General features: G+C 35.0%; 2 protein-coding genes across 2 annotated transcripts in view; both read right to left on the minus strand.

The window, feature by feature from the left end:
- Positions 1–5,728, minus strand: part of LOC107586764 (eotaxin-like) — a 22,977-nt gene extending 17,249 nt beyond the window's left edge. The window contains exons 1-2 of the mRNA XM_016274285.1: positions 5,715–5,728; positions 2,565–2,567 (exon numbers count right to left, since the gene is read on the minus strand). The gene's annotated coding sequence lies outside the window, so the exon portion shown is untranslated. The remainder of the gene's footprint in view (positions 1–2,564; positions 2,568–5,714) is intronic.
- A 1,263-nt stretch (positions 5,729–6,991) lies between these two features.
- LOC107586763 (eotaxin-like) lies at positions 6,992–8,081 on the minus strand. Its single transcript, XM_016274284.1, has 4 exons — positions 7,890–8,081; positions 7,686–7,800; positions 7,217–7,291; positions 6,992–7,105 (listed from the first exon to the last, which is right to left on the minus strand). The coding sequence occupies exons 1-4, from the start codon at positions 7,963–7,965 to the stop codon at positions 7,081–7,083; spliced, it is 291 nt and encodes a 96-aa protein (XP_016129770.1). The 5' UTR covers positions 7,966–8,081; the 3' UTR covers positions 6,992–7,080.
- Between the last annotated feature and the right edge of the window lie 3,332 nt (positions 8,082–11,413).

Genomic DNA, 11,413 nt, shown 5'->3' on the forward strand with positions numbered 1-11,413 from the left:
TATATATATATATATATATATATATATAAACATTCTGTCGGCCCCTTAAATGCATCGGTCCACCGGGAAAATGCCCGGTATGCCCAATTACCAATCCAGCCCTGGATATGATGGTGTTACTGTGATTAATGAGTTTCTGTAGACAATCCTCCATTTACATAATTAATTATGTTGACCCAATTGAGGCTAGCAAGGAAAAAATACTGTTAAAAGGTATAGTGTCACATATATTTATATGTTGGTGTTATATTTATACTGAAAGGGTGACCTCTGGTGGCGAGCAGACGGAAGTTCATGGACCGGACTCGTGACAGAATGACTGTCTTAATCACTCCATCTTCTGATGATCCAAAAGGCCTGATGCTTTGCTATTAACACTCAATCACATCATACAGCTCAAAGTCTAATCATCTGGTCTGTTTAAGAAAGAAGACTTGTCTATTCAATACTTGTCTTACTATAATGCAGCAATGCCAGAAATGGAATAAACCATGCCAAAACTTTAGCATCGGAGTTCTGTAGTTGATGAATCAGCACCTAGAAATTATTGGCCCATGGGACACATTACAGAAACATTGGCTGATTATAAAGGATTTGTTTGTTGTGTACTTGGAAAAAAATGAAATTAATTGTGAAATGAAGACAGCATGTAGAGTTCAGTGCGTGCAAAATAATCACCTGTCCCTGAATCCACGGCCTAATATGAAACACTGATATACCACATTTGTTTCATTGTAATTCAGTTTCTGATTATATGAAGAATTGCCCAACATGTATTTGACAAACTCTAATATTTTAAATATTCAAATGAAATATGCATAATTTATGAAAATGTACTCTCAACGTTTCACTTATGAAAATTTCTCTAACTTAAAAAATTGTTTTAAAATACCTAACTTTATGCATTCTCATTATGAGTTTATTTTTAGACATTCATGATCCCTGAGCTGTGAGTTGCTTAATTATTTGAATTCCTTTTTATGTAAAGCAGTTTGAATTATTATTATTATATAAATGAACTTGCCTTGCCTTGCCTTGGGTAGATCCTCCCACATGAGTGGAGTAGATGTTGATGGTGGTTGTGGAAGTTAGAGTTTATGCAGCATTCCATTTCAATCACCATTTATTCGCATAATTTTCAAAATATTACTGCTATTGTGTCATGAAATGTAGGTTTAAGAGTATTTCAGGCGAGAATGTAGTTGTTTAAAACTCAAATTTTGCGGTTTATTTATTGAGACAGCTCCTATTTTAAATCTGCTTCACCGATTTCGGAGATGTGAGCTCCAGGAGATCACAGGGCGCTCAGCGCTCATGTATCCCGCTGAGAGCGCCTCACCTGACATTTGCCACTGGCTCTGATGTCTCTGTAGTGGTTAAACATGAGATATAATTTGTTTTGGGTAAATCTAACAGGTAATCTTTGGTCTCATGAATCTATTTGTTCTAGGTCATATCGTTTTGACTGAGCACAAAATTATGTTTCATAACTTATTTATATATAAATGTGTATATATTTATATACGTATTTATAACTTTATTAAAATGAAAATGAAAAGAGGCAATGCTGTTTGATATAATATTTCGTTTCATTGTAATGTATAAGTTCCCTGGATAGCCTACATTTCTGCGGCTATTAATATGTTTAACTGAAAACTAAAATAGGCAGTGGTGTTGGATATCATATTTCGTCTTATTGTAAATACAGTGAGGAAAATTGCAGTAGCCAAGGTGAGCTGACTGACATTATCAAGTACACTGCTGTTCCATTTGCAGAATTCCAAAAGTCACGCGCAGTCCTACGTCACCAGCAGTGTTGGGGAAAGTTACTTTTAAAAGTAATGCAGTACAATGTTGCGTTACTCCATAAAAAAGTAACTAATTGTTACTTAGTTACTTTTTATGGAAAGTAATGCGTTATGTTACTTTTTAAATCTGGACAGGGTTTGCTTGTTGTTTTTTTAAATATAGAAACTCTAAAACTTTCACAATGTTAGTCCTGTGTCTTGTGTTTTGCTCCCCATGTGCAAATGTACAAATGTAAACAAACAAATGTAAACAAATGTAAAAGCCCTTTCACAACAACAACAACAACAACAACAAAAAATGAAATGAATATGCCTCAGGCTGAAGGAAATGTAAATTCACGTCTGTACAGTAGAGGGCGCAGCTTAAACAAATTGTTGATCCAGGAACATATTGTACTTGGTGAAATCACGCTCACCATAGTATCCCACAGAAACAAAAGTCATAGATTCAAAATGATGAGTAAATAATGACAGTTTTCCCTTTATGTGCAAACTATTTCTTTAATGGATTAGCTTAAATATGATTAAATACAGTCCAAACTCTTATAGAGAAAAGGCTGGATGTTTTTGTCAAAGCAGTTTGAAATTTTATTTTAAAGTAGATAAATTAAAGCAATTAAGTGAAACATCTTTTAACATTCACATAAGCTAATGGTAAATAAACAAACATAATATATATTCTTTTTTTTATAGATAGATATATTGATATATAGGTAGATCTGCAGCATTTTCTAGGCCTCCATTTTCTCAGTCCACTATCTCCTTTAGACCTGGGGAAAAGATGATCCGTTTTTTTAACAGTACGTAAGCATCATATATTAAGATGTCATATTAATATTAGAGTTGTACCTTTCAGATGGTCTTGAATCCAGCTTGCTTTTGGATCAGAGCAGAACTTTTCCTTCTGTGTGTAGAATCTGCAGGACAGATGAAATGAAATAAACATTATCATGCATTTCACATTTTAACATCCACACATGGACTCAGAGCATTCTGATCAGAGGCGGACAAAGTACACAACTCCATTACTTGAGTGAAAGTACAGATACTGCTGGTCAAATATTACTCCATTACAAGTAAAAGTTGTAAAGACAGATTTTTACTAAAGTAAAAGTACAGAAGTACTTGCTTTTAAAAGTACTTAAGTACCAAAAGTAAATGTCTTTTTTTATGTCAATGCACTGTTTTATTACTGTTGTATGTAATACTTGAAATACCTCTGAAGCAACTTACAATACATTAGACCTACTGAATACACTGACTAGCTTGTAGTATCTTTGGAATAAAGAGCTTTTAGAATGTTAAAAACCTATAGGAAAAACAATTTTTTTAACACCCCTACCCACCCCCACAAAAGCAGGATGGTAGGGATCTCACACAGCTCTGGACATATCTATGTGTAGCCATTCATTCACATTTGAACAGAGTGGACAACGAAATTGCTGTAAATACAGACGGATAAGGAAGAAAATAAAAAAATCAAACTTGCTTTAAAACCCAGCAACACAACTGCAGCTGTATAACTTTACAACAGCAACACTGCTTTAACAAAAAAGCAAAACAGCAAGACTTATTTGACATCAGAACAAAAATTTAAAAAATGCTGCTGCAGTGAATGCAGTGCTGCTTCAGTCAAACACCTTTTGTGTTTTATTAGGAGATGCACAACAGCTCTTGTGTGGCTTTATATGTAATATTTTCACTTACACAATTTAGCAAAATCAGACAAGTAAAGTACCGATACTCAAAAAGTGTACTTAAGTACAATACTCAAGTAAATATACTTAGTTACTGTCCGCCTCTGATTCTGATGCTTGTATCCAATCAGTTTAATTGTAGAAGGGATTCTTGCTTTCGTCACGTCCTTACAACAGCACACTCCAACACGAATGGGATGACGATCTTAAAGAGAGACAGAGATTGAATCTCCACCATACTCATACTGTGCGTAGAATATGTGTGAAAACTAGATGGTTGTGATCTTGATAGGGGCTCAAAGAAAACATAACAGCACTACAGTTAAATGCAATATATATGCATTATATAAATGCAATATATATATATATATATATATATTTCATTTCCATTTAGTTTGTTGAAGTATTAAAATAACTCAAATTAAAACTAAATATTGTTATCGTTATAGTTATCATCCTTGGTGTGAATGGGCCTTATGGTGTGTTCAAGTCATGTCGGATAGATCGTATTTACGAGTTGAACGCACATGAACGCCACCACAAAGTCCTTATTACGAGTGGGATATATATAGTTAGTTCACCCAAAAATAAAAATTCAAAACATTTTCTTCTGTCTCCCACATAAGAAATAAAGGCATACAGGTGAGGAACAACATGAGGATGAGTAAATGATGACAGAATTGACTTATTTGGGTAGATTATGCCTTTCAACACTAGTCTACGGGATTATAAAAGTATGCATGAATTAAATGAATTATAAATAGAAAATGAGTATAAATCTATAATAATCGCAATGAAGGGCAATTATAAAATACAAATTCAGCAATAACAAAATACCAAAACTTACAGCCGTCTTGCTGAGCAGTAACGTACACAAGCACCATCATCATCAGAGCTAATTTCCAGCACAGCTGCATGATGTTGGTGTAAAATATTCAGATAACCACAAGATGAATATGTCTGAAGGCTAGCTTCTGTTTTGAAGATGCTGTCTAGACCCAAGTCGTTTTATATGATGATTTTCAGGACAGGATATTCACTTCTTTTATATCTCTAACCAGTAAGAGGTAGCCTGCTGACCCCATGTGACAAAAGTCAAATTCATGATCACAGCAGTATTATATCCTGAAGATTTAGTGCTCTTCCTAAGGTTTCTCATTATCAGCAGCACATTAATAACTTTTTAGAATTTTTTATTTTTTGACAAAAAAGTTTGTATATAATTATACCTAACATTTCTTTTTCTTGCAGGGTTAACATTTTTATGCTTTTGTGTAGTATCTTCAATAAAGATCATGTTGCTACTTCTCTTGAGTTTAAGTCAACACTTTACTTTCTGTTTGCAGCAATCACAGCAACGGGCATGAAGACTGCATGTCTCCCGCAAGGAACATAATCTTCAGCTAATTTACCAAGTAAGAGCACAACACTTGCAATACAAAAACGACACCTAATGGTTATTCCAGGATACTACATTTTGAGTACTGAATGTCCCCAACACTCAAGCCAAATTTGGTTAGTGTGTGGCAATAACACGTGCATATGGACAGAACGGCAAGACATCTGAATAATAACCACATGACTTAAGGTAATCAAAACCAAATTTAAATGAAAGCGTATTCAAAGGCATTGTCTGGAGTCTGTGTGGTTACTGCTGTGCAGCAGGTATAGTGGAACACTAGAGATCTTAGTCTGAGTGATGGTGTTCATAAGGGGAGGTCTTTTAAGAGATGTACAATAGCAGTCAGATGGAAGTAATGTGTCACAAATTTACCACCACCCTTTTGAACCATTGCAAGTGATCAACAAAGCATTCACACCTCTCACCCATTATACAGTCAGTTTACCCATCAACCTAATTTATGAGAAACTAATTTTAGACAAAAATGCACATCTTGAAGTTGAAATGTTCAATCTCTAATGTGTAATTATTGGATTGGAGAAACTGGGTGTTTCTTCAACTACTGTATAAGGACATTTGCTTCAGATTTTTTTTTTTCAGAAAAACATTTCAACCACATTCCCATTTCTACCACATATCACATTATGTATTGTTTTTAATATTCTTTGGAGGTGTGACATTGTGAGAGGTAGGGTATCACCAAAGTGTGGGTTGCTTCACAGATCAAGTTCAGGCTGAGGTCAAGCTACAAGTTTCTTTTTTTTGATCATCAACTCCAAAAGCCAAAAGTTAGAACAAAGGAAAAACTTATCCAGCTTCTCTCCACACACACCACACACCAACAAAAGAGAATCAACGTTCCTTTGTTCCCAGCTCATCACTAGCTTTTTTCCTTCACTCCCAACAGTTGTCTCCCCCGCCGAGGAACATGGTAGCTGTAGTTCAGGACCAGGTGGCCATCTTGGTTTGTAGTCCACATTGCTGCAGCCATCTAGATGGCACATACCGTCCCTCTATGACACATCTCAGGATGCCACAGAAGAAATTAGGGTGGTGAATAAAATAATATTATTCATATTTTTAATGAATTTTCATATTTGAATATTTAAAGAGCCAAGAGTATTAGTAAAATATACACTGTAAGAGAAAAAAAATCTATACAGAAAATTCCTTCATAGTAACACAGTACACTGGACACTATTTTTACGGACTTGACCTTTATATGACAGGAAAAATAAAATCTGTTGAATAAAATGTAACCCCTGGGACATAAAAAATGCAAGTTCAAGGAATGTCCAAGTCCCAACTATTATGTCTTTAATATAATGTGGCTTGATGATATTTTGGTATTGACGTAAATTAAACGGATAAATCAAACATACATGAATAGGTGGAAAAAAGACTTTCTCATTGTCAGCACTCAAGTTCATGCTGTACCAACTTATTCATGCTATGTAACATTTGATTATGGATGATGAAATATATATTATCAGTAGTACAAGGTACAATACATAGCAATAAATAGTACATAACCTGCAACCAGCCGTGAAGAAAAGAATAAAGATGAAAAGACGTCTTAAAGTCTGAAGAAGGACCTCTTGCACACATTCAGAAACATCAACCACAAGAAAAAACAGTAGATGCTGATCAGAGTTTATTTGTTGATCCAGATTGCAGCTGTTCATTTACTTCATCAAATGACAAAAAATCCAGGTTTGTTCTCACACAAATCAGTCTAAAATTCACTCAGACTTGCGTCAGCCTTCTTGACTCATGAGTTAATGACACAAGTCCATTACCAGTACATTGCGTGAAATATATTTCAATGTGAAATATAACATATACTAATATTTTATTTAAACCACTTTTGTTACAGCTTCACTATAGTTCAGTTTCTGAATAAATTAAGTACTTTCACTCTCAAATTGCAAAACATGTATTTGCCAACATACATAATATTTTATATATTCAATTGAAATATGCATAAATCACAAACATGTTCCAGATACAACAGAAAAATGTAATTTTTCTCATTTAAAATTTTAAAATAATTTTAAAACTTGTAACTTCTTAGAGATGTGTTCTCATTACTTTTAGACATGGTTCATAATAAGCTGACAGTTGTCTGGGTAGATCCTCTCACACGAGCTCAGTCACTAATAGATGATGTTGGTCATGGCGTGGTGTTGGTTTTTTTGCTGTAAAAACAACAAACAAAACAAAACAGCATGAATACAAGAATACTACACTAAAACACTATGTGCTTTTTATGTTGCTATATTTCAACATACTAGTTGGGTTTAACTTACAAAAACTGTTTAACTTTCTCCCGCACCCATCGTTGTTTAGGATCACTGCAGAACTTTCCCTGTTTAGTCTCAAAGCTGTAAAAGAGAATGAAAACATTGAAAACAAAGAAATATAACATCAGACGCTGTTGATCTCTAAGTGATGTTGGTCATGGCGTGGTGTTGGTTTTTTTGCTGTAAAAACAACAAACAAAACAAAACAGCATGAATACAAGAATACTACACTAAAACACTATGTGCTTTTTATGTTGTTATATTTCAACATACTAGTTGGGTTTAACTTACAAAAACTGTTTAACTTTCTCCCGCACCCATCGTTGTTTAGGATCACTGCAGAACTTTACCTGTTTAGTCTCAAAGCTGTAAAAGAGAATAAAAACATTGAAAACAAAGAAATATAACATCAGACGCTGTTGATCTCTAACTTAGACCAATGACATGTTTTCTTTAGAAGAACTGTGATTCTTACATGACGGCCTTCACACATGGAAGACTTTCGTTTTGCATCGTGATTTTGATGATGGGATCGGTCACCTTGGCTGTGGAGACTTTAGTGCAGCATGAGAACACCACTTCACCTGCAGCTACAGTAAGGCAAAATAACTGGTTAAACCTCAATATTCTGCATTGCTCCATCAGATAGAATAATGAATGAACAGTTAAAGCTCTTCACCTGTTGTAGTCCAGATCACAGATGCAATGACCACCGCGACAGCCAAACTTCTCATGAGGATCTTGCGTGTCTCCATTGTCTCAGTCGATCTTCAGTGCTCACTTCTTGTGTCAGAGAGAATATATTCAAGACTCTTACTAGCTCGCCTTAAATAGTCAATAAAGCGGAACTTAAACTGCATGGGCTGCATCCTGTCCATTGCGGCTGCGTTTATTTTTTGTAGATGATTTCATCATTTTTCTGTTTTATTACTATATCTGGCTTTCCGTGTAGTTTAGACTGGGAGTGAGCTCATTAGTAATAGTAGGTGTAAATGTCAAGTGCTAAATTAATATATGTAAATGTAGATGGGGGAATCTCTGTTTGATGGGGGATTCTTCTTGCATGATATTTAATTTCTAACCTTGCTGTCAATCATTTAACTGATATAAACTCAGTGTATGCTGAAAAAGCATTTTATTTTTAATATGTCAATAGGACAATTCAGCATATCAACAGAGTGTTCCCCCCCCCAAATATATTATATCTTGTAAGGCCAGTCAGTTGTCAAATGAAGCAAAATAGGAAGGAAGAGCTGATTGAAGAGGTTTGTTGGGGAGTTTTGCTAGCTGGTGGGATGGCATGCAGGTCAAGGTTTTCCATTTCACAATATTGCCACACTTAGATGCTCATACTGTTAGATTCTTCTGAAATGCAAGACACTGTTTCAGTTTGTCGTCATGATGGTTTACTTTACTGACAGATTGGAACACGGTCATTGGAATGCATCCACGACTGGAAGGTTGATTTTAAAAAATCAGTGTATAAAAACTAAAGGAATATGTTAAAAAATGGGCAACACTTTACAATAAGGTCTCATTTGCTGAAGGTACACTATAGCTTTTTTGTTCAAAATTAACAAAATTTAAGTGAGTCTATACATCATCAATCCTTCTTCCAGAATGTGTTTTTGTCCTACCCCGATTCACTACGGTAAGTCTATCATAAGTGTTTATATTTTAGACCTAGCAGGATGATTTTCGCAGGAAATTGCGTACATACATCGCTCAACCATAGAGAAAAGTTGGTCCGGCACCCAGGGTAGTGATAAGAGACATTGGACACGCACAGTTTTGAATGATTGTTGGGAATATAAAAAGAATGGAGGAAATATGAACAGTGGATCAAGATTGTTGTCTGGAGAATGAAGTAATCTGTCCTAACATGCCATTAAATGGTATGCCAGTATGAAATATTCCTGAACCTATTGTTGAAATGATTCAGGATTCATTTTTGGAGGCCCAGGAAAAAGCTGAAGAAGGATATAGTAATAGTTACGAAATTTGTATTCTTTTATACAGATTTATGCAGATGGATCTAAAGATCAAATCAATCAAGTAGGTATAGGAGTGTACATTCCAAGATTTAAGACAAAATAAGTTTAAGATTAAGTGACAAATTGTCTGTATACGCAACAGAATTAACTGCTATAATAGTAGGTCTGCAATGGGATGCACAGATTAAGCCAAATAGGATTGTAGTTGGCTCAGATTCCTCATCAGCTCTCAAAGTATAATGTTCACAAAAACTGATAAAGAAAACCTGCTTGTAGAAATTAAAAAGTATAGTACAGATTGAAAGCAGAGGGCATAATAGTATACTTTTGTTGGCACATATTGGGATAATAGGGAATAAAACAGCTGAAAAGTTAGCAATAGAAGCAAAACTTGGTGGATATTAAGGTACCTCTGGGAAGGAATGAAATAAAATGAGTGATTAACATGAAAATATTAAGACTATGGCAACAAAGTTGGGAAAATAGCAGCACAGGTAGGTGGTATTATAACATTATAAAATCAGAAGGGAAAAAAGAACAGTTTTATGGAAGACAGAAAGGAAGAAGTAATGATTTCTAGATTAAGGCTGGGACACACAGGACTAAATTCAACACTTGCATTAATGGGGGAAAATGAAAATGGTATGTGTGATGAATGTGATGTTTTAGAAACAGTAGAGCATGTGCTTTTTAAATGTGGTAAATATAATGATCAGCGTAATAGTTTTTTTTTTTTTTTTAGCAATATAAAGAATAGACCAGTGAGTGTCGTGGACCTTTTGGGAAAGGGTTTGAGAGCTAATCAGATATATATGGCAGTTTGAACCATTTTAGAGTTTACAGGATTAGATCACAGGATTTAGATATAGTGTCTGAGGACCATGATGCTTCTGCCCATCTCGGAGGTTGAGGAGCCCAGTGTGGAAGCTGGAGGAGCTGAACACACAGTGCTAGCTGAAGCATCCTTTCCTTTCCTTTCCTTTCCTTTCCTTTCCTTTCCTTTCCTTTCCTTTCCTTTCCTTTCCTTTCCTAAACTAATCTAATCTAAACTAAACTAAACTAAACTGGTTATGTCTCTTAAGTCTAGTAGTGATTTTTATGCGCAATAGGATTTTTGTTAAGTTTTGAGAAAGAACCACATTCATCCGTCATGCAGAGCCGAAACACAACTAAAACAATGTTCTTCTGCAAAATGCATGCAGTTTTGTTTCTTAACCAAAGAGGGCAAAAAGTTACGTGACGTGCACTTTTAGTGTAAGTTAATCATGGCTCTTAAGTTTCTTTTTAGGAGTCCTGCCTTCTGATCAATGAATTGAACAGATGACAGAAATATGAGGTACTATTTGACTCCTTAAACTGATTTCCAAGTGCTAAGTTTAACCGTTTTTATTTTTAAATGAAAAAATCGATTCAATTAGAATAATAGGATAATCAGGAAGAATAAGTTGCCAATCAGATGAAATCAGTATTAATAAAAATTGAATCTTTGCACTGCAAAATTAAACTAAAATCACCAGTATGTGCAACAAGGCCCTGCATTTGTCATTGAATCATTCAGTCAATCAATCTGTTCAAATGGCTGATTCATTCAGGAATGAAGCAAGTGACTGTCTTAAAGTAGAGGTCCCAACCACCGGGTCGCGACCTACTACCGGGCCGTGGAAGAATTGCTACTGGGTCGCAAGAACGTTCTGGGAAAAATGTGTATAGATATGACACTCTGTTATTTATTTCATGTTAAATAAGTAAATGAAAGATTGCTCTGAGCTGTCACATATTAGGGGTTAAAGGGATCACAGTTGATCCGTGATACGTATGGACAATACCCTATACTGTTCGGCACGCACGTGATTCGCAGATTAATTTGCCAATATACACGTTCAAGCAATTTTAAACCACAAAAATAAGAAACTAAAGAGAGCTCAATTCGATACTCAAGCGCTGTTCTCGCACACAATCAAAGCGCGCAAAAGCATATAGAGATGTGCTTCAGACAGCGCGAAAACACCGAGTTGCTGTATATGTAGGCTACACAGTTAGCTTATGTCAAAAACGGCATTGTCATTGTGCTTTAAATATTTTTTTTCTTGCTTATCCAAAAAAACTAATCCGATCTGTGACTCAAAAACCCCCCCCACAATATAATGCATTGAACTATAATACTATATATATATATATATATACAGTATATATATATATATATATATAT

This window comes from Sinocyclocheilus grahami, unplaced genomic scaffold, assembly GCF_001515645.1.
Source record: "Sinocyclocheilus grahami isolate Dianchi unplaced genomic scaffold, SAMN03320097.WGS_v1.1 scaffold85.1, whole genome shotgun sequence".
NCBI classification, from domain to species: Eukaryota; Metazoa; Chordata; class Actinopteri; order Cypriniformes; family Cyprinidae; genus Sinocyclocheilus; species Sinocyclocheilus grahami.